This window comes from Tyto alba, unplaced genomic scaffold, assembly GCF_018691265.1.
Source record: "Tyto alba isolate M040663 unplaced genomic scaffold, T.alba_DEE_v4.0 Super-Scaffold_1, whole genome shotgun sequence".
Taxonomy (NCBI): Eukaryota; Metazoa; Chordata; class Aves; order Strigiformes; family Tytonidae; genus Tyto; species Tyto alba.
The window spans coordinates 13,545,968-13,570,505 of record NW_024881261.1 but is presented as its reverse complement, the minus strand read 5'-3'; the positions used below and the strand labels follow the sequence as shown (position 1 = coordinate 13,570,505).

The 24,538-nt window shown below is 40.4% G+C and overlaps 1 protein-coding gene across 1 annotated transcript in view; it reads left to right on the top strand.

Annotated features, from left to right (window-relative positions):
* SORCS3 (sortilin related VPS10 domain containing receptor 3) overlaps window positions 1-24,538 on the top strand; it is a 307,228-nt gene that overhangs the window by 197,521 nt on the left and 85,169 nt on the right. The window contains exons 5-6 of the mRNA XM_042791658.1: window positions 1,930-2,003; window positions 22,260-22,324. Of these exons, the coding sequence (XP_042647592.1) occupies window positions 1,930-2,003; window positions 22,260-22,324 (139 nt within the window). The remainder of the gene's footprint in view (window positions 1-1,929; window positions 2,004-22,259; window positions 22,325-24,538) is intronic.

Here is a 24,538-nt window from a genome sequence, read left to right as displayed (position 1 = left end):
TATTTTGTATCTAGGGAGAATTCCTTTTGGGACAGAGGATTCTCTACTGTATTTTTTTAGACTATCACTGGGGTTGGTTGACCAGAAAAGCAGAGGAATCCCAGATAATGTGGGCTTCTTGAGAACAGTATCTTATCTAGTGATAGTGCCAAAGAAATACAGCCAAATTATAATACTCAGATCGTGTCTGACCTCCTGAAGAACATGGGGCAGAAAATCTTTCCTAATATTTCTTGCCATAAGTCCAGTGATGTTGGTTGGAGTGAAATCTACATAACTGGAGCCAACTTTGACATGAAGATTGGAGGATGCCTGCTTCCATCTCTTTTTCCCCGATGTGCATTATTCACTGGCAGCTTGAGCTGTCATTGGCAGAAAATGGACTTCATATTGGCATAAAAGAAAAAGGACTGATACTTTCATCTTTACACATACCAGTTGTATTAGATATTTGATGGGGTCTGAATTTCAGGGGTTGAGTTTCCTTTTGCTAGCTATACAGTGGTTTGGTCATGTTGTTGGGTACAAACATAGTAAGGATTAATCAGCTGCCTCAGGCTTTTGACACTACTCAAACAGCCCTTTCTAATCACCTTTGTAAATTATTCTATGTTCCAGTTCTGGTGTGGCTGCTGGATATTTATGGTCAAAGATACTGCCCATTCATGAAACTTTAATATTCAGTGCAAGTACATATAGTTTATCTTCCCAGTCACACTTAGCCATTCATCATAGCTATGCCATAGAACACATCACTAGGTTGTGAACCCTTCTAATCTGAACAAGGACCTGCCTCTAATTAGTGAATGCAGTTACTCTAAATCAAATGCAGAACATTTACTTAAATTTATAGTTTTCCCATTAAAGACCTAAATTTGGATATTATAAATATTTAAGATTTTCAGGTCTGTTATCTAACTCCTTAGCCTGCAATCAACCCTTATTTTATTAAGCCAGAATTTATTTCAGATGAAATTTATTTAAAATCCTGTTCAAAACTGCCTGCTATTTATTTCTCTGTGATATAGTTGTAAGGCAGAGTAGCTTTTTCTCAAAGTGTATTTTTTTCCTGTAGAACCAAACTTGCTCAAAGTTGGAGAAAAGGAGCTTACATGTACTTTGATTATGAGTGGATTGTGGGTAATAAACTAATTATATGGAGAATGGTGTTTGTGGTATTAAGCAGAGTATGTATGAAGCAAACCAATGTCTGAGACTTATTGTGGAGTTGCATTGAAATTTGGTTACATTGCAGCTGTGGCACTTGTTAGGCAGAAAGACTCAAAACCATTGTTAGATTGAAAATTTGGCTTTCAAGAAGAGCCACTTCACTATCTTTAATGTTTAAGTAATGAGCAGGTCGATTTCTAACTTACCTCAAAATTTAGACCTCGTTCTGAACATAGAAGTTGTAAATTAGAAGCAATTTCCCTTTCTTTCCCACACAGGAGAGAGATGTAATCCACACCATAAAAATGAATAGCAGCAGGACCTTAAGTATAGAGTCACTACCTACCACATCATAGTCATGTTAACTGATCTAATTTGTGTCTCATTCTATTTAATGTTAGGAATTTACATGTCATCAATTACCTGCTTCATGTTGGGCTGAAAAAGCCGGTGGACTGCAAGCTTTGTGATATGGCAGCTGAACTGAATATGCTGACAGCTGAAATCAGGAAGCACAAAAATGTTTGAAAAGGTTTTGGAAGAGCCTACATGCTTTTGAGTCTCAGGAGCTCAGTCTGAGTTTAAATGTGAGAAGAGATTGCCTTATTAGCTTTCCCTGGCAGTGAGACTGATTGATAATTGTGCAGGACAATCCATCCCTGTTCTTTAATCTGAGCTGATTTTAATACTTTATTTAGCGGCAGTCCTTCCTCTTCTTCCTCAAAGTTTATACTTCCTCTCTCTCTCTCTGTCTTTCAGCTATACAGCTCCATGGACTTTGGAAGAAAATGGCAGCTCATGCAGGAGCGGGTCACTCCAAACAGGTTTTACTGGTGAGTTATGCCCTCGGGCCTTGCTTGCTTTGGTCAGGTCACAGAGGGGAGAAGGGCATCTAACTTGAAGTGTTTGGTTGCTTTACCTGAACATTAAGTATACCCTTGGTTTTGGTCATCATCAATGTATATACTCAGTTCATGGAACATATTTTGCAGTGCTATAGTCTCCATGTTTATACATCTTTCTTGTCTGATAACAGTGGTGTCTTGTACCGATGACTAGAAGTCTTTGATAATTGCAAAACTCCTGCATCTTTGTTGTATACCTACGTTCAGTAACACAGAGAAACTGCCCAGTGCTTTGGTGACAAAGCTATGATCGTTAGACCTTCTATTTTTCAACCCTTCTGAGAGCTTCTTTAGCCTACAACACCTTCTTTGTGCAGAGCCAGCCACTCTGACCAGTCTCCTTATGCAACCATTGTGAGAAAGGATGATTCAGACTCTACTTTGAATCACTCTCTGAGGAGCCAGTTTCTTTCTACTGACTGGTGAGAGCCCAGGATCTGCAGTTTGCTAAAAATCTGCTTTGTGACTATCTTCCTTTACATTTCCCAAGTGTCAGCTTCCAAAATTGGGAGTATCTTAAAAGCAGATGATTAAACAAATTTAGTTCCTGTCTCCAGGCTCCTCCATTTCAGATGTTGCTTTTTCAAAATTCTTTTCACAATGTAAAGGCCCAAAATTGACTATAGAGAGAATAAGAAAACCCAGCGATATTCTTCTGTAGTTGAATCTAGGATTTGGGGCTTGAATCAGATTCATAATGCTATACTGACGACATGCTGGATGAAGGTGTGTGTTAATGTGTAGATGTGCTGATTTACAGACTCTGTGCACAGTTAAAAGAGTTGCCTGGTCCATAAGGCTAAAAAAGACTGTATTATTAAGGAACCAGAGACTCTTTATTTTGAATGGTTAAAAATAAAAAGGACTTGGATGACTTAAGAATTGACTCTCAATTGCAAAACATCATATATATATCTTAGAGTCAAATTATTACAGAAATTCTTGCATGTCATTAAAAGTACCTGGAATCCAGACCCAAAACAGCGATACATTTGAGTTGCAATATTTCCACAACTTTCAGTGGAGATAGACACCTCATGGGATTTTCAAACTGTCCAGGTTTTTCTACAGATTGCAAATTCTCTCTAAACAGCTTTAGACTTCCACATTTAAAACATAGCTTTTTGACATCAAGTCTGGAGATTTCCCTTAGTGTACCAGTAGATTTTGGACAGTGTTAAGAAGGTTTTTGAACTTTGGGGAAAGGAAGTTGTAAGGCTCCTAAATGACATAGACCTTCAAAATGTATCAAAGATCTAGAACCTTGTCTGACCATGTTACTGTTTCACATTCCCATAGTGAAGGAAAGGTGGTTATATTCTCCAGGTGGTTGATTGACCTAACTATCCAAAATCCTTTGACTTCACTATTCATGTTAGGTGTAAATGCCAAAGGTGAGTGTAGTTCCTCTACAGGTATATTGTTCTGTGGAGTAGAATAGCTGGTCCTATGGGGTAATTGTACCCTACCCTTCAAATAGCACAGATGAGCTTAGGGGAAGGGCTTTCATGGAGAATAAAGTGCAAGGGCTGAGCTGACTTGGGAACAAAGCCGAATCTCTTTCTAAAGGAGAGTCTGTGTTGTTATAGTTTATCTTCTACTTTCATATAATAATAGCTAGTGGAAATTGCCTGTTTGTCTCTGTCCATTTGACACCCAAACCTGTATATTGTTTTCCATAATCTGCCTCTTTTTTTCATACAGTCTTTTGGCTGCATACTTTGAATGCTGTTTTTTAACACTGCATTATATAATGCTTTTGTTTCATGTATCTCTTTCTCTTAGAAAATATAGAAGTCTTCTATAGTTAAAACTTGTATGGCATAGACCTAGAAATCTTTATTCCACTCAGAAACAGTAGAATCCCACTGAAAATGATCTTTCCAAGAGAATGAATTATTTTTTTCAAGGAATGAGTGAGATTTGAACCAATTCGTAGTGCAGGAGTCAGAGGTGTTGAAATTTTGGAACGTAATAACTCCCATTAGCTGTCTGATTTCTCCTTTTTTTTTGTTTTGGTTTGGTTTGGTTTTGGTTTTGTTTTTGTTTTTAAACTGCAAACGGTGGTGGCTTATGAGGTCTGGTGTGTAAGATGTGTACAGAAAGAGAAATGCAAGGAGAACACTTTAACCTTGGGAATTTGGTGACTTTTTTTTATTAGGCTATGACAGAGGGAGAAAGTGGGTATAGCTATAAGTTTCAGAGGGACACAAACCACTACACTGTGGAACTCATCAGCCTATCAAATACTACATTATTGAACCTCTTAATTAAAAATTCCAGGAAAGGTGAAATAATAATGATAGGGAGATGCCAAAATCAGAGGTAAGCTGCTTGTTTGTGCTGCTCTGCACTGTTTATTAGTAGGGGCTCAGGTAAGCATTCTTCATCAAATGGGACAGTCATCATCTGATTTGAATGCAGCTGGCTTTATCTGGGGCGGCCTTTGTCAAATGTTTTTGCCTTCAAAGCATGACTTTCATCTCTCAGGCTGCTGTGAATGGGTTTGTGAAGACTATAATCTTTACCTGGTTCATGGGATCAGTCAGCCTGACAGGGAGAGGTCTTACTTTTCTCTCTGAGACCTTTCCAAATAATTATACCTTCCCTGAGAGAGCTCAGATATAGAGACTTTAAGACCAGGAGAAAATTATGATTGCATAAGAACTCGTGAGGTTAGGATGGGAATTTTCACTAGCAGAGTAAGCAAGACCTCTCTGTTAGTCATGGACACACAAGTCACTCTGTGCATTTTGCTGTAGCTCTGGCAGGCAGCATCTGTGATGGCTCCCCACTGGTCAGAAACAAAGTCTGAAGCTCCAATCCTGATCTGTGGCTTTGTATCCTGGTTCTTGCCTGCAACTTATTTCCTTAGTCCCAGATGCTGGTGCTAATCACTGGGTTGTAGTTTTGTGTTCTCATCCCATATGGATGTTACATGTCCAGCAGTTTATGGGACCTCTCTCATCAGTTCCTGCAGCCAGCTCAAAGTTTGTGCATGAGCTGAGATTAATCTCTGGGCCATGCACAGTTATAAAAACTAGGATTCGAGATCTCTACTTCTGTAGTAGTGATTCATTTGTTAGCTACACCCACTGATGGCAGTGGCAGAGCTTGAACAGAATGTGTTACTTGATGTGAGTACAGGCATCCAAATTTGGCTCCCACGTGCCTTGGCCTCAGAGATTTTAATAACTCAGGATCCTGTAAGGCTGGAAATAGGAGCTTACGCTAATGTGATACAGAAATTCCCAGATCACTCATCACTGAAATTACTCAAGATAACTGGAACCAGCACGGGTGCAAAGTTTGTTAAAGACCTACTCAACATTCTTTTATTTTAAAACACATTTATGCGGCTCCCTTTGGGACCTGTTTATTTTCTCTCACTGTAACTTAGACACCTGTGCTGTCATGTGGAGGTATATAAAAAATGCAGTCCATATTTTGTACTGTGGAAATGTTGGGGAAGTTTCCTCGTCTGTAAAACACATGGTGTGTTCTGAGCTGACTAAATGCCTCTGTTCAGATAAGAACTAAAAGGACTTGAATTGTCTTTAAGTTGCATTACTGCCTCTGCCTTTTCCTGTGGCAGGACAACAGTACTAAGCAGGTGGGCAGGACAGTGTGGTTAATGGAGCATTCCCCCAGCCTTATTCAGAACTTTGCTGGACCACAGCTTTTCCATGTCATCTTGGGTGACTCCAGCTGACTTTGCCTTGTTATCCTCTAGGTAAGACTGGGATAGGAGAGCATTTATTTTCCTTGTTGGGTGTAGTGGGTGAAATACTCGAATATTGTGGTATCAGGTGCTACAGCAGTGGATTAAGAGCACTGAAGGGCACTAGAGAGTTATGCTTCAGTGGCATATGAAGTCTTTTTATAATCTTATGGATTCCTTCTTTAAAGTGCGGAGTTCCACAAGGTGACTTGTGTTTTCTGGCTAATCGGTGAAATGGCTGCGAATATCATTCCCTGTTCATCTGTGGTTGGAGGCCCTGCCTATGTTTGCTGAGCAGACACAGGTATCACCATCCTGTGCAGAGGACAGAGCTATATTCCTTGGGACACCCACTGCCTTTCCTAGGGTCCCCCCAGGTTGCTCTTTGTTGGAGAACTCATTCACACTTCTTGCCTCCCATTATCATCGGGGAATACAAAATGGTGGATGTGAGACCCCTTTCCATTTTTTTTTTTTTTTTTTTTTTGCCTGGTACATCTGCACATTTACCCTTCTCTCATTTATTTTTTTAAAATGTGCTTTCTGGGGCTTTGGGTGATTCTGTCAAAGCCTGGGAGTGGGAAAATGGGGAAAACCCATTTATGTAGAAGAGAGGGAGAAATCTGCACAGCATTTCTGATGGCTATGGGGATATTTGGAGCATGGAAGTCGGTGCCCAGGATGAGTCGAATCAGTAAAAGATGCCAAAATACATGAGATGATGAAAGCTGGGCAGATAACATCAACGAGGCAGGAGGGGAGAGACAGCAGGAGGAGGAAAATAGGGCATGCACTAGCCTGGCTTCCAGGAGCAGTGTTTGTATCTGCAAATAGGAAAAATGTGGTGTATCATACAGTTCTTAAATATAGTGCTGATTCCCTCACTGAGTCTCCTTAGAATATTAATATTTCTCTCTCTCTGATAACTGACCAGATTCTGGTTTTTTTTGGCATCCATGAATGTCAGCCACAACTGTTTTGAACTCCAGGGATTAAAAATCGGGAGAAGAGAACAGGTTATTCTTTCAATGGGAGAAGAGAAGAGGTTGTACATCTACTTAGGCTATGCTTTGGAGCTACAGGTTTTCTGTCACAGTTGTCTGAGGCATGAGCCAGAAAATCTTGTCTCTTAAGGGCAAAGTTTTCAGTCCTTCTTGTTATGATTTTGGATAGGAACAGTAATAAAATTTAGCTAGTGTATTTCTATTTATTTGCAGCTTGAATTTCATGAAGACTGTAGTGGAGGCTGGTTTTGGGTATCTGAGAATAAGGTAGAAGAAGATAAGGGATTTTCTCAGTGTTTCAAAAAGTTATGATCTGGGTTTGGATCTGCAGTTGGGCAGAGGTTTGCATCTGTTTTTATTTCCTCATCTCTGTGACAGCACTTATATTTCGTAATCCCAGTGCCAATTTGGGTCCGCACAGGCTGTTTCAGCAGCAGCTCCAAAAGTGACCTTTGGATACAGCTAAAGTTACCTTTACTTTTGACTAGCTTGCCAGCAATTAAATGGTTAGTCAAATATGTGCCTGTCTCTTCTGTAAATCCCACTAATCATTAACTACCAGATGGTGTCATTGCATAGTGCTGGGGAAACATTGCCTGATTTTTTACAGCCAAGTTTAGTGTTAAGAAAACAGAGTCTTGTAAATGTCAAATTGACTATTAAGTAATTCTGTATTAGAGTTTTTCAGAATTAAAACCATACCATACATGGAGTTGTGGATAAAAGGAATAATTCTAGTTTGTCAAAAATGGATAACACAACAGATAACACAACCTATAACATCATCGAGGCATCATATACCAAGTGGCTATTGACGTGGACCGCATATGAAGAACTGAACAGAGACCTATTACTGGAGACTCCCATGAGCTAATGGCTCATTTATCTGTGTTAAGGGACTTGCTTCCCGTGCCCTGTGGGTGAGAACACCTGGGAAAGGTTTCTCTCCAGAGGGTAACACTAACATAAATCCAGAATGTGTTACTCAAGCCACCACAACCATGGACTGTACTAGGCTGAGGACAAAATTTTCAAACTCTAGCCTCAAGCAGTGTAGTAAAAATTCAGGAGAGATGAGACGTTCTTAAAAGGTCTTGGCACATATTGAAAGGCTTCCTTGCAAGGTCACATTAGTTAATTAAAGATCACAACACCATGGTGATAATAAGATGAATTTTATTTTCCTTTTCACTTAAAAGATGGGCAAAAGATAGGGGAACTGTGAGGTTAGGGGTTTTATTTTAATTTTGTGTGCCTACAATTAATGAAGTTGGCATTATAAATATTTCATGTTTCCAAACATTAGGTTGTAGCTGACTAGCTTGTGATTGCACTGTAACTCAGTGGCAGAGATAGAAATGGAACCTGGGCATATATTTAGATACTTTTTATTGGCTGAATTAACGTTCATTTTTGTTGAAAAAGTTTCAAGTCAATAAAGATATTTCAGAATTCATGTCAACATTATCAAAATGTTTCTCTCAAAAAATTAAACAAAATAACATCCTGAAATATTTGACATATTTTGAATGTTTTTTTTAAGTGATTTTTAAACATTTAATATATGAGCTTTTAAAATTAAAGTAGGGAAAGAGTGCAATCTGAAACAAAGAGTTGCTAAAGCCAACAAAGAGGAATACTGACTCCTATTCCCATCTTGATTTTTTGTGATGCAGAGCAGATATTAGTCCCTAATATGAAAGTTAGATGTTCAATATACTTATAAAGTACTACTTCATAACCGTGATCAGTAGCTTACAAGAGTAATCAACAAGGTTTGAGAAACCTTTGTAAGTTTTATATTTTGCTTTTGTCCATGAGCATGTGCTTTATTAAACTTAATCCTATCCTGTTTTTCAACTACAGATTGCTAACTGTTCTTCCAGGGATGTTGTGATAGTTTTCATGAATATCTAAGAGTATAAAATCCTAAATAATCCTAAGAACAGGAATATCCTTCACTTTGTCTCTGGGAAACCCTGCAGGATGTTTATAGTGGCCACATAGACCCCACCTGTTCTGTTTGTGCTCACAGTTAGTGTAATGTTCAGACAACCATTCCCATTTCTGAGCACAGTCTATTTTTTTTAAACTAATTTACGAGAGATTGACACAAATAGTTGGATCTGAGAAAACATTTTTGTAGAAGGTAGGAAAAAACCCTAATACACTACCAGAGAGGTATTACAGAATATTTTCTAGTTTACCTGGGACTACAAGCAAAAATATTTGGGTTTCTGGTGTATATTTACGCTCTATACTGACTAATGACTTCATTTCACAAAGGAAATTTGATATAACCAGTCTCCTGTACTATGAATCTAAGCTCTAAATAATAACCGATGCATTGGAAGAATTCCTAAAGGATATTAATTGTCTGACTTTGCTGCTGTGTGATGTTCTTCTCCTTACTGTCTGCTTTCCTAGGAAAATAACTTTGAATTTTTTACAGTCCTGCAGATGCCATGCTATCAGGCTCCCTGGGCTCAAAGCTCTTTTAGCAAGAAAAAAACAAAAACATGCTGGCTACAAGGATTCTGTATGATTATGAAGGGAAATAATTTAAAATACTTTAATTTCTCCTTTAAAACCCATGAACTACATAATAAATTATCCAGAAGAAAAGAACCACATGATAGCAAACTCACAATACATATACCACCTCTGAAATTCTGGCTACTATCACAGACAGAATTAGTTCCTTCAATGGGTTGTATATACCCTCTGGAAGGGCAATTTTGGAGTAAGTCACCTCTGAGGAACTCTTCTTTATAACCTCCTTTTGCTTGAGAAACACGGCATATCTTGTAGAAGAAAGAATTACCCCTTCTCCGCTAATTTAACTGTGGATGTCCTTACATAAATACTATTTGTCTTTTAGAAGTTGTGATTTGTTGTGATTTTAGTACAATTTGTGATGTTAGCCATATTTATGACTTTAATGTACTATGGCTGGTAGTGATTATTTTTTTTAAGACTGGAAAAGTATGGGATGAAATATTTCTGTTTATTGGTCTTAAATTTAATGCTTACCACTAAATGTCACATATTGTACTGCAGTTAGGGCTCCCAGCCATTGAAAAAGCCTTTTGCTTTGATCTGTCATCTATCAGGTTTCTTTATATCCCAGGGGCTGGTCTCTTCTCTTATTTCCCCCACTGTTAACCTCGGATCACTTTGTAATCCCTTCCACTCTCTTGTGACTAAGTGTCTGAGACTAATAAGACAGATCTAAGGAGGAATTTGTTGAATATTTCTCCCAATTAAGATTAATTCCTGGACTGGATCCCAATGCCATGTCTGTCTGGGCAGTGCATGGTGGGAGGATCCGTTTCCTTCGCATGCAACAGGGTACCAGATAAGATGTCCAAACTTCATCGCTGTATTTCACAAGCCAGTGTTGGAAGCTTAAATGCTGTACTGCAGACTCATGCATCCTGCCTGGGCTGACTTAATTCTGTCTCTCCCTGATGCACGTGAACTCAAACACAAATTAATTTCAGCCTGTCAGTAACAGTCCCAGAGTAATTCTTTGTGATACTTTGTAGGAAGCAGTGATGAAAGCCAGCCCTCTAATTAATATATTGAATAATGCATCTCTCTGAGGTGTATGGGGATCTCCCATACTGTCATAGCTTGGCAAAGCTAATCAAAAGCAAGGATGCTGGGCTGACAGCAGTATCGTGTTTTATGCTCTCTGGTTAGCAAGGAATATTCTCTCACTTTTTTTCTTTGTGGGGGATTTGGCTTAGGTTTTGACCTTTGTTCTATACCACACTAATCTCTCTGTTTCTGGGAAAATGGGTGAATTTTCAATGTGGAAGAGAGCCCTTCTTTCTTTCAGATTACTGGAAGAGAAACATTTGGGAGTTGTTTTAAAAATCACCAATGTTCTGGGAAGTTTAGCAATGACCTTTTCACATACTCTGATTATGGACATAATTTTCCAGCCATTTCATTCAGTGGCAAAACACCTGCTGGCATCAGGGAACGAGCATCTTTCCTGGACCCAGCCTCCCCTCTGCCCCAGAACTCATCCCATATTGTCCACTTGGATTTGAAGAGACGTACCTTTGTGGGGGTTCTTCCAGCTCTTGTCTCTTTACAGCAGCTGGGACTGGAAACATTCTTGCATTGGAGAAAGTTGCAATCTAATGGAGAATTTATCGTCAGTAAGTACATCAACACTATCAGGGACCATTTTTGCTTGAAACTAGATTTTAAGTCATACCTCAAAGTTCTTCAGGTAGATTTTCTCATTAAGAATCAGGGAGGACCCAGGTACATTCCAGCTCATTTCTCTGAACTGACTTCAGCCTCTGAACCTTTGGAAGTTTGCCTGCCAATAAGTTGAACAAAAACAGTTGTTTTATTTAACAGAAGAAGCTGAATCCATGCTGTGCAGAAAGAACAGTCTTATCATGGCAAAACAGACAAGATGTTTCTGCATTCATTTAAACGTGAGCCATTTGTGTCGCTCAATAACATCCATTAAAGATAAGGAGGTCTCTCTTTATGCCTTCTGCCTGTTGGAAATTAACAAACTCTCTTAAAACGACAATTCATCAGCAGTTATATGAGGCAGAATTCATTCTCGGCAAGAGAAGAAATTGAAACTCCCATCCTTTCGTTCCCTGGCATTCCCCTGAGCCTTCTCTGTAGAATGAGATGAGTTTAATTCTGCTATTGTTAAGCATAGTGAGCACAAAGCTACATCAGAACGTAAGAGTGGGAAGGAGTATCTTATTAGCTGCACTACAGGTTCTTTTAAATAATGTTGATTCAGTAACTTGTCTCTTGCTGATCATATACAGAACAAGGATGAGAACCCAGTGAGTGAGGCTGTTTTACTTGCATATTTGTAGTGAGCTAATTGGAATAGGAGATAACAGTGGTTATCATAGCTCCTATAATTATCTCACAGATAATTGTCCTCCATTGGGCAGAAGGCAATAAAAATGGGATGTAGACACATTTCCATGTTTAGTGAAATATCAGAGGTTCTGCAGCTGAGTTTGAGAAACATACTGACCTGTGACTTCCAGCAAGGACTGAGGAAATAATAAATAATACCTGTAGAATTCAGAGCTCATTTCAGTAGATCTGGGTTTTCTCCCATAGAAAAAAATCTGTTTTTTTCACTTGAAAAAATAAAGAAAAACAAGCCAAAAACCCTGCCAGGCTTTTTACCAAAAGATACAGAAAGACTGTAAAGTTCTGCTCACAATATTTTTGGTTTTCAGGTTTTGATTGAAAATCTTTGAGGGAAGGAGACATGTTCCATTATAATATTGATTTTAGGGACAACCTGTAATATTGACTCCCTGAAGCCATTTTTGGATCTGCTGTAGTTTCTCCAGAATTGTTTTTTTTTTTTCTTTCTACAAATCATTAGATTTGAACAGTGCATATTACTTTTCATTTAGCTTTGTACTTTCTACCTATTCTACCCTGAGTACTCTTACTTGAAAAGGGTAATGCTTTGGCAATGGGGATGCTTTGGGATTCTGCCATTGTGAAAACTGCGAGTGCAGGCAGCCTTGTGTCTTTACTGTTTGTGCATCCATCTAACTTGAAACAAAGGAACCCATAAAAACTCTGTGGTTTCTCTGCTCACTCCTGCTACAGTGTCACTCTTCCACTGAAAGAGAGACCTGCAAGTGACTGTGGCCATTTTATTCAACTTCTCTCCATTCTGTCTGTGAGGATGCTTCTGTTCTGAATGCAGACCTGTCTTGCCATGAGACACATGGTGATCTACAGACCTCCCATCACCATTGCTTTTACCCATCATAGCCATGCAGACTTGTTTCTACAGACAGAGCCTGTCTTTGCATATGTCTGCTGCCAGAATCCTTTTTGTTCCCTGACTTCTTTGTCTTTTCCTCTTGTGGATGTTGGGACAAATAAGCATCTCACTCTCAGCAGCTAATTGAGTGTGATTTTTACGAGGCAAGAAGACATGTTGATGCATTTATGCTTGTTGGTAGAGAACAGAGTATTTTATTCTCCTCTGTCTTTCTCCTTCTTCCCCTCCTTCTTTCCTCTTTCTCTTTTCCTTTCCTGGTTGATGGTTAAAAGTCAAAGAATTAAATAAGCTGTTTGTTCTCTTCAGGTTAGCATTTGAAATGCCGAGAAACAACTGTCACAAAAGGTCTGTGACATTAATCTAGTTTTTCACATTGCTTTTCTCCAAAGTGCATAAAATGAACTACAAATTTATTCCCAGAATGTTAAAAGTTATCCCACATTGATTCTTCACAATATCCTGCAACAGGGAATATGGAGACTCATCCTTCCTTAATTAATACAATAGTCAATGCCCATAGGCCTATGGAACTCATCAGCATATCCTATACATTTTGCCAGTGCCAAGTTTCATGCTGGCATCCACTCTTTGGACAACCTAAGTTGTATTTTTATTCATCTACTGCTGCATTCCTTTGTTAAATGTTGCTCTTACTCTGAAGCTTTTCAGAGGCACAGTATTCTGTCTAGAACTCTGTTAATAGCTGAATCATTGAGCCTTAGTGTTTCAGGAATGTCATATTTGCAGTCAGAAAATGTTCATACAAATGAGGGCAATTAAACACACAGTGTACTGAGAATCCTTATTCTGATGTAAAACATTGCTTGAACAGACCATCTTTATGATGCTTTTGTTAGGAGACAAAGTCAGAGGAATATTATGAGTCTTCTAAACATTCCAGGGAGGGAAACAGTAACTCCAGTGAAGTCCTTGGCTGCAGGACTGATGGGCTGAGCTGATGGCTTCTTTGAGCATGTACTTTGGTTTTCTAAAGTTGTCAAAAACAAGGCTGATTCATGTTTCCTGAAAAAACAAAGCAATAATCTATATCAATTCCCTATCTACATGACTTTCAAAGGAGGGTAGCCAAGCACTGGGCAAACATTAATTAACTGAGCTTCATAATATAGTAGGCACTAAACTAATTTTAAATCAATGCAGGGAAAGAGATGAAAGTCACTCAATATGTCAGCGATCAGTCTTGGAAGAGAAACAAAAATTCTGTGCTTGAGTTTCACAGATCTGCACAAAACGTAGCTGGCTAGTAAATGTCATTTCCCCAATTTATTTATTTTTTCCAAACAGCTGAAAAAACCCCACACACCACACCATATCCACCCCCCACCCAGCCCTCCACAAACTGTTCTACTCCCAAACTTTCCATTGGGAAACAAAGATTTTTTGGTTAAGTAAAATGAACTATTCCTCTGGACTGGATTCCCCCCAGTAATTCGACTTAGATTTTGGTCACCAAAATGACTTTTATACACAATAATTTATGCGTTTCAGATTTCTGCTTCTATTTTTCTGTTTTTTTCCTCTCCTATTCTAAAAAAAAAAGAGGGATGGTGAGGGAACAAAAGGATGAGAAATGAGACAAAACTAAAAATGTGTAATTTTTCTACTCTTTCCAAAAATAAACTTTTATTCTTTTTTCCTCAAAGGTCTTGAAATTTAGAATATTAAAAATAATAATAAAAGAGTGTCCTGCAAAAAAACGTTCCTTCCTTGAGAAGGCAAAACAGAATCAAACCCTTCTGTTGGAATATGTTTCAAACTTGGCCACCATAAAGTTTGCAGAGCTCTAGTACCAGATAAATCCCCTCTCTCCTCTCTAGAAATGCCTTCCTCAGAGCATCACTGTCTTTGTTGGATGCATGTGGGACAGAGACCTGATGATATATCACTGAAGCTTTAAGATCTCTTCAAGACAATAACATCTTAACTTGATGAGCTGATGCTTCATTACTTTCACCATATCCCAGTGCTGGTGCTGCTAGGACTTGGCAAAAAAAAAGGCCTCTTATTCAATTAAGATAAGCCCTCAGGGCTGCTTTTATATAGCCCACATCCGCTGTGCCCTGATGAGTCAGGAGCAGCAAGCTGTAGGGAGTAGCTTATTTAGCTGGTAAGTAATCAGCAGGGCTGTGGCTGCACCTGGGAGGGAGCACACTCGTTACAGGTGCTGGCTTGATGTACCTGACAGATCTGCTCCCTGAGTGAGTCTTGGTCCCCAGGAGAAGTTATTTCAGGCACAACTGGGAAATTAAGTTGCCACCTCCAGCACATGCCCTGCCTGTGCTGATGGCCCTTTTGAACCTTGACAGGGATGTGAGTAAGGATCTTCACCCTTCTACCCACACACTTGACTTTATTTTACAAGAATTTGGTTATTTTTATTGGGGTTTATAGTATAGGCGGGGGAAGCAATGCCAGAGGACTTTAAAGGACTAAGACCTGTTAACTCCATGAGAACTAGACACAGAAGTGTTTGTACTTAGTTTTTGGTATTAGCATACGAGGAAAAGAGAAAATATGAATCAACAGTAGCTTTGTTCTGTTGATTAATAGACTTTAAAGGTATTCTGAGGCTCACTGGCATTTCTTTCCCATTGCCGTTCATTTCTGTGATATAAAGAGTCACTTTTTTTTTTTTTTTATGTACTGCAAAAAGAAAAAGAATGTTTCTGTGTGCAGCAGAGCCTGCTGTCTTGTGTGGATTCTCTAGTGATCGGTGACAAGGTTGAGCCTAAATGTCAGCTTTTCCCTCAAGGAGAGGATTCATTTGGACCTCTTTCCTCTTCCTGGCCTGTTGTATCCATGAAGCAAATGTGTGTAACAGCTCTAGTTTTGGGACCTGTAATCCAATGAGTTTACGGGTAATTTACAGGTTTAGACATTCATCAGGTAGTGTGGGTGAGATGCGGGTAGGCAGATGCATGCACATATGGAATCACATGCAGAAGCTGTGAACAAAACTTTTAAGTTTTGTTTCATTTGACATACCAGGCAGAACACCTCCTTAAAATTTATTGGGACATTTTTTAAAAAGGATCGGCTTTGCTGAAAAGATATTAGCTGAGAATAAACACTGAGCATTTTTTTTTTCCTTATCTTGCAAGCTAAGTCTCACAACAATTACTTCTGCCAATGTCCAGAACTGTATCATCACAGAAATTAGCACTGTAAAAGACATAGAAAGCTCCAGGGACCTGGTTATGATGCTTTCTTACAGTATTTTCCTGCCCAGCTTTTTTTCCAAGCTTCATTTGAAATATGCTGTGCAAGGAGGTTTTGTCCATAACTCTTCAGAGATCTCATCACGTCCTACCCCACCCAGCAGAGTCCCCCCCTGTTCAGCCACAGAGAATGATACTGTATTTATGTGTTTAATAAATACATTCTTTCCCCCAGTAGTTCAACATCTGTATGTGTTCTTAACTAGAGTAGTTTATGGTACGTTGTCAGTCTGGGGTATATGCAGCTTATGTGCATATTGACTGTTACATGCACAGAGTTAATGCCTGATATAGTCAGTTTTAGACTTGACTACAGTAAATAACAGATGAATACACAGAATTCCCTTGACCATATGAAGATAACTGCAGTTATTGAAACCTAAACAAATATGATGCCACATCAGATGGAGAAGGAAGCCTGGTGGCTGTTGGCCCATGTTGGAAAGGTATGTATAATTTAGCAATGGTGCTATGCGAAAAGATCGAGATCAGTTGAGCAGGAATTCTATGGATCAGTTTCTGCTCCCATCTGCCCATGTAGACGTGGCCCTTTTGTTGCCTGGATGAGTTAGTCCCATGCACTGCTTGTCTAGTGCCACACAGAAGTGTTCACTTCTGGGGCAGTGTACAATTAAAATTACAGCAGACTAATTGGTAACGTCCACTAATTTGACTGCAGTTGCCTGCAGCAAGAGGATGTGGTTCTCACCCTTTACATATTATTGCACAGTAAATGTGTCTTGTTCATTCCCATTTCTGGCCCTCATCTACTGCACAACATCCTGCTAAGTAGTCTCCATATGTTTTCTCCGTGTCTTTACACTAGCAGTGACAATTGCCTTCAGTTTGACATCCCAACCTGCAAAAATGAGTTTCCAAGTCGGCATCTTGGGAAATTCTCAATCCATTGTAAACTTTTTGATTTTGTTTTCAAAGCCAGAGCTGGTGAATGCCATCTTGACTTGTCAGAAACCAGGCACACCCCTGTCAAAAAGTTCAATCCAGCAGATTCCAAACCAAATTTGAAAGACTGATCCCTGTGACCTGATTTTTTACTTCATTGTAAATTCTTAACACAAATGTTGCTCACATTCAGTGATACCCACTTCCACCTCCCAAGCTAATGGGTCCAGGAGATGGAGGAATAGAGCATCTCTTACTCTCTATTGATGGCTTAGGGAGCAAAAATCAACAGCAGGCATTCTGAATTGCTCAGCATTTTTCATCTAAGATGCTAGAGTAGCTAAATTTCAGTGCTGTCTTTTGTCTTTAAATGCCTGATGTCTGGGAAATGAGTAGAAAAAAAAATGCAGAAAATGGTTTATTCTGTGGAAAGGCAGTAGAGTTAGTAGAAATAGTGAGCTGAGGTATGCAGTAGGCAGGTAACCCAGAAAGTCTGTGTATTTATTTTTTCCTATCTTTGCATATGCTAGCATTTTTCATTTTGAACTATCTAGTATCTTATGTGAAAGTATTTCAGGAATAGATACTTCTAGTGCAGAATACTGTTTTACTTGTCCTTATTGCTTGCTCTCCCTCTGGGTCAGATAAAATATTATCAGAGTGGCCTAGTAAATGTGCATCCATGCACAACGCTCTTCCCTCAAGATAGAGGTAAGAGTCTTGCCAGGATCCTATCCATCCTTCTGCTTTCAAGAACACACAATCCTCTTCTGAAAAAACAGGAAGGAAAGATCTTGTGAAAACCAAGAGCTACCATGAGAACAGAAAAAGAAAAGCAGCAGCAGAAGATAGAGAAAAAGTAACCATTGCTTCCTTCCTAATGGGATTCAGAGGTGGTTTGAATTCTTAATTGACCAATGATCCTGCACCAGCTGCAATATTGTCTGCAGGCTCCAATTTCAAAAACTGCCTTTGCAGCAGTCAGGGAACATGTCAGCAGGAAAAAAATGACCTTTCCTGTTACTTCTGTCTTTATCCTCTCAGCATTTTCTCATCTGAGTGGTGATAAATAAACAGGGATGGTGGAGGATGTTGATTTAGCATGGTTTCTCACAGTAAGAGTGCCCTTTTTTCCTCCCCATGACCATGCAAGGCAATAGCATACACAGGTTCATTTTGTGGACCTTGGTTTAGTTTTTGCTCTCTGGAGTTTGTGCACATACAAAACACAGAGTTGAGCTGTCCATGGAACCTGAGGTGTGACTTTGTGGCAGGAAAACTGTTTTCAAGCTGAGCTTAAGCTTCTGAGCATTGTTAATTATTCTTGTCTTTGTAAGCATCTGACATAAAGCTGTTTGTCAGCCAGAGAGTCATGAAACCCCTCCCCAGACACCCCACTCCGTGGGCTCTACTTGGTTGTAGAGGATATGCAAGGGAAGTGGTAAGTCAGGGGATGCTGACATCCCTCCTCATCATACTGTATTTTCTCAAATAGTTTTGAGCAGTGTAGTGTCCAAATGTTCTTCAGATAGATAATGTCTGAAAAAATATAAGACTGTGAAGGTGTCTCTTGTGTTGTTGCTGCTCTTGTATTGCCAGACCTGAGAGGTTGTTGTAGTGAGTTCACAAGACCAGATTAATTGCTACCTGGGATAAAGGAATAGCTTTACAGTCTGTGTGTGTGTTTTTGTACCTGTGCTCCAGGACCTGCATTCACATCTTGCTCTTTCCACTGCCTGACTTTTTTGCATTCTTTATGTAAAGCTTCTCCAGACAAATGACGAGACCACTTACTGAAAATGAAGTCGGAGCACTGTAAAGCAAAGCTGTGTTCTTTGCCGGTGGGAACAAACATGAGGTGTGCTAGGTTTGTGTGATGGGTTTTTTGGTAGTGGGGGAGGGGTCTACAATGGTGGTCCCTGTGAAAAGCTTCTAGAAGCTTCCCTAGCTCCAAGTTGGACCCACTTCTGTCCAGGGGAGAGCCAATTAGTGATGGTGGCTGTGCCTCTGAGACACTGTATTTAAGAAGGGGAACCTAAGAGGGTGTTGGGACTTGTGAGGAGGTGTTGCAAGGAGGACACCTATGCAAACACTGAGATCAGTGGAAGGAAAGAAGGGAGGGAGGTGTGCCAGTGCAGAGCACCCCTGTATCCAGTGGAGAAATGGCAGGGCCACAACCCTGCCACCCACGGAGGTCCACGGTGGAGCAAACACTGACGTGCAGCCTCTGGAGGTCCCCATGCCAGAGCAGGCATCTGCACTTAAAGGAGGCCGGGGTTCTGAACGGAGAAGCAGACCCTGCTGTTGTAGTTCAGCACTGAGAAGACTGCAACACGTGGGAGTGACCCATGCCAGGGCAGCATGGGAACAGCTGCATCCCATGGAAAGGACTGATGCTGGAGAAAGTTCATGGATGACTATTTCCAGTGAGAGGGGAGAACAATGTGGAAAAGGGGAAAAGAATGCAAAGAGTGCTGCTGGCCCCCTCCTCTCCCCCAGGAAGGAGAAAGCAGTGGACTGACTGTAACCCTTATTCCTTTCTCCCTGTGCTGCTCATGGGAAGGGGGTAAAGAGATAAAGAGATCAGGAGCAGAGCTGAGCCCAGGAAGAAGGGAGGGGTGTGCGGGAGGTGTATTTGGAATGTGGTGGCACTTCACTGTCCCGCTTTGTCTGTTAAGTGTTGGTTTTGTTAGTGTTTGAATTAAAGTGAAGTTCTTTTTCTTCCTTTAATGAGTCTGTCTTTTGTCCTTAACTGTAATGGATGAGCCACCCCTCCCTGTCCTTATCTTGATTCTTGAGCCTTTTGCTTTATTTTCCCCTTCCCAGCATTAAGCTCAAACCATGACATAAGGTGAGGCATGAAAAAACATCATTGACTGGAGATTTGTTTTGCAATCAGAGTCTCTGATACAAGAGAGCGACTTGGCTTGGGAGAAGGAAGGATGACTGATGCATTACTTTGTGGGCTTGTTATCTGCCTGCAGATAACAGGAGTTGGTTGCAGGAGATTGCTTTGTGAGCTTTTCCACCTGAAGTATGATATTCATCGAGCACAGGAATACTAGGGAGCCACTGTATGCTGGTCCTTTTTTTCATTGTCATTGTTCTTCTGAAAAGAACCATCAGGCTTGTCAAAACTAATTAAAGAAATAAGTAGATGTCACTGGGAGGGAACTTCAAGCTAGAATGACATGTTTCAGGAGACTCCTGTTGTCCTCTGGTGCTCACTTAATAGTCATTATGAGTAGATTCACAGAGCTTGCATATGCAAATACACAGTGGTAATGTGTAATTTGGATTTTGTTTGGAAATACTTAGGTTCTTCTAATTATAGTCCCTTTTAAAATGAATAGTGTTGTGGCAGACTGATGTTTCTTATTGCCTGGGCCAGGGGTAGGTTTGCCCCATTGCTGTGGGGGGAAGCACAGTGCCCCCTCCATCTGGAGGGGAGGGGCACAGGAGGTGTTTCGAGAGCAGGTGAGTCTGCCTGGCACCATGGTGTCAGGACACAGCAAATGACTCTGGGTAGAAGGCTGGTGTCTGACATCCAGAAGGAAGCCTGGAGACTGCAGGCTCTAGGGTGATGGCTGGATTTAAGTAGGAAGCCTATCGGGAAGGGCTGCAGGGCAGGTCCCTAACATGTTTCCAACCTGTACCTAAAAGTGCTGAAATTATCTCTCCCTTTGGTAGAGTTATGATGGATAGATATGTTGGTAAGAACATACCTCTGTCCCTATCAGCATGTCACAGGTGAGGGTCCTGATTGTTGAACCACTGAAATTACAGCATTTAGGGCTACTTATTGAAAAAAGGCACAAAACTTCTGCTATGGACTAGAAAGATGTGTGCCCTTTCTATATTTTCTATTGGGAAATAATGTTCCTGCACACCATAGTGTTTTTCACTGTCATTTTAAAGAATTTCTATTTGTTCTACTGTCACTTTTAACTCTGTCCAGATATTCGGAAGATTTGACCCCGATAATTACACGGTCACAGGGACTCAGGCCTGTTCTGGCATCTTTACTGATAACAGATTGTGCTTTCTTCCACGTGGGATCACCCTGAAACTGATGGTAGCGATTAGGGAGCAGATTATTTCTCACTAGGAGCAGAATGATGAAAGCTCTGCCTGTGCGACTTTGTTTTGTTGTATTGGGTTTTTTTGGCCACAATTCACAGTGTGTTGTGAATGGACTCACTATTGATGCGGTGCTCTAGTTAACAAGCAGTGCCAGTTTCAGTTACCTACACAGTGGGTCATAATGTAGTTGTTTTGGCATTTGCAGCACTGGCTGATCTTAGCTGGACTCTGGCACATTCATGTTTCTCATTGCTTCAAAAGCTGGTTTTTGTGAGATCCACAAAAATGTATCAGAGCATCTCTTTTTTGTTTTTTGTTTGGGTTTTTTTTTTTTTTTTTTTTTTTTTTTTTTTAAATTTTTAGCTGTTGATGCCCAAAGGATGAAAGTAGCAAAGGATTGTGATAAAAACGTTTCAGAACATTAGGGAATTGTGGACATTAGCTGGCTCAGAGGGAATCTATTATTTACAATCTACTGTATCAAATTCAGCTTCCACCAAATTAGAAACTGATTTTTGTCGTTGTCCCTTTTTAATCTAACCCTTTGGTTAACTCGGGAGAAGCAGCTTCATAAATCACGTGGACATCTATGGATTTTTTTTCCCCTGCCAGCCATTGCTAGGACTAAATGTTCATCTCCCAGTGATTCTTATCAGCCAGGACAGTAATAATAACATTTATGTTCTGGGTTTGACTTTCCTTTTGCCAGGAGGAAAATTCTTTCTAATGTGCCTCACAAAACATTTTTAGGCAGTGAAATAACAATGCACAGAATGATTTGACTTGAGGTGCTTGGGTTTCAACTAGTGAGGTTAAAGAGATTCATCTTGCCTTGTTTAATGATTATCAAGCACCATGCCATGGGATCATGGGGTAAATAATGAATACTTTCTTGCATTTTTTTATCAGAACTTCAACATGCATATGTGCATCTGTTTTTCTTTTGAAGATGGAGAAACTGAGGTAAACAATAGCAAGATTGCCCAGCAAACCAGGGGCAGATCAGGAAACTCAGTCTCTCATGTCACTGTTCAGCCAAGTTAAACCCCTTTTTAATTTGCTGTCTCTAAGCATGAGGCTGCTGTGCCCTTGTCTTTCCTTCAGTGTTAAAACAGAGCTCTAGTTTTAGTGGATCTTGGAGCCAGTTTGCTTTGCCACCACAAGAATGATCATTGTAGTCTTGATCTTGTAGGCAAGGGATAGGCAGGTTCACTCATCAGCACCTGGGAAGGTGTCTATCTTAAAGGTTAATATATGGACCCTGAGAGTGAGCTGTGTAGAAACACAAAGGAGACGAATTGGTAGGAGGTAGGGACCTACATGCCAGATGTCACAAGGTAGACTTGAACTGGTTTTGCTTTCATTCACCCTCTCTCTTACTGCAGTTTTTTTATCTAACTGGCTGCCTTCTTTCTCTCCCCTCAGGTCAGTGACTGGTTTGGATAAAGAACCTGATCTTGTGCATATGGAAGCCCGGACAGCTGACGGACGTGAGTGCCTGCAGCCAACACTGAAAAAGTGGGCTTTGAGTCAAGAATGGAGTGGAAATGGAAATTCACTCTACTCATTTTGTCTCCCCATTTCCAGTTTAATTGATAGGAGAGATTTGGGTCATGGGGTTTGATGTGAGGCATACTCTTATCCTTAGCCCCTGGGGGGAAATTCAGAGGCTGCAGGGCTTGTGTCTGTGGAGAGGCTGGGCAGAAGCACAGTCTGTTGGGCTAAGGAGCTGTCTGTTCTGTTTCTTATTTAGCTGTTTTTTTATATGAATCATAAAGAGCTGGGCTACTAGCACTGTGCATTATATTTCCAGAGGTGTTCAGAACAGCTGGGGTGTACCTGGGATTTTGAGAAATCACCTACAGTCAGACCTCCTCTCTGGTCAGAATATCCCTATGCCCCAAGTACAGTTTGTATCATATTGAAAGGATGTTTCCATTTTGCTTATGATGTATGAATAGGTGCTCCCTACTAAAATATTACAGGCCTTGAGAAGGTGCCTGGATCTGAAGTAAGAAATAGAAAAAAAATTAATTCTTAACCCCTCACTGAAATGAATCTAGCCACATTTGCAGTGAAATGGATTCCTATGTAACTGATCTCCAGTGAAGAAGACAGGAAGTATTAGAAGTAAATTGACTTTTTCCACCACTGTCTCCAATGTATTTTAGGTATTTCTCACGGGAACTACAGCATGGTAATGCATCTGCTCCTGAGGTGGAGCCAGCTTTACTCCAGCTCAACTCCACACAGCAATGGGGCACATGTCCCTTTTACACTACAGGGACAATGTAGAAAAGCAGCATAGGACTGAGGTTGTAGAGGATTTCTGGAAGGAAAATGGCCTCATTTTTGTTGGTTGCAAACTTTTCTCTGTTTTAGTGAAGTGCTGCATAGGCCAGATGCTGTGTGAACAAGCTCCTGTCTGTCAGGGTGGCTTGTCTGAGGCTGTGGATCTTCTAAAATCACTCATTGGCCTCCCACTGCTATTTAGTGATGGCAGCTGAATAAATAACCAGGCAATAAAAGCTCAGGGGTGACAGCTGTTTGTTGAATATATGGAAAAGCAAAACAGTCTGGCAGGTGGGTGGGCAAGGTAGGGAGGCTTCTTCAGTGACTTTACTGCTGTGTGTGCTGCTGGAGGGATGCTGGGAGAAGTGGCCAAAAGCAAGTAAAAAAAAGCAAGCAAGTAAGCAAACAAACTGCTGATGGAGTCTGTTTTCAAACTAAGTTTAAACTTGCTCACCCAGCTATTTGAATATTGGATGTGTCAAGGATGTGGATGTTGCATTTGAAAGATGTATCCCCAGTTAGCAGACAAGTCTTTTCCTTCAGGTCTTGTTTGCTTGAGGGTTTGCAGTTTGTTCTTGTTTTAATGTATAAATTCAGCATTTTGAAATTAGCAGTTGATGGTATTGAGGGTTTCACTGAAAGTCAGACTTAGCCAGTAGTGTCAGCAAAACAGGCCCATTGCAAGCCATTGTCCCAGCAGACAGCAGGCACAGGCGAGACCTGGTGGGCTGTGCTGGCCCTGCTGGCATGTCCTGCTGGGGGACAGCACCAAAATGACTCCTCTCCCAGCCAAACACAGCACAAAAGAAATGTGTTGCTCCAATTAGAGTTTTTAAGGCTTAAAATGAAATTAGTTTGTGTTACAAAACATCAACTTCCTCCAAGCTATAGCCTTACCTGGTGTGAAATGGTACAGCTCTGTGTACTTAGGAGTGAGAGGTTGAACTGTTCTCCTAGTTGGCTCTGTAACCAAAATGGGCCTTCATGCTCTCAGTGAAATAGCTGAGGCACTTACACCTGCTGGAAAATGGGTCCCTGCAGTTATTTCCTCTTGATCAGAAAGTTTCTGATGAAAGTTTTCCTCAGTAGTGGAGAGAAAGAAGGGAGGAGGACTTTTTAATGCCACTTAGGTCAGTCTGGTGGCTCAGTCACTTATTTGAGGCATTAACAGACATAGATTTGAGTATTCCCATTGCTCCGTTCAATTCAGGGACAAGAATCCATGCCTTCAACGTCCCTGGCCACTGGAAAAGTGCATGATTCTTGTAGAGGGGGCATTTGTCTTTCCTCTTCTGTTTTCCTCCATGCTTTTTATTAAAAAAAAATAAAAAAATAAAGAAGGAGGCAGTGGGTACAGGGAGGGAAGTGGTATTTAGGATTAGACTCCTAAACTTGATGATTTTTTTTTTCCT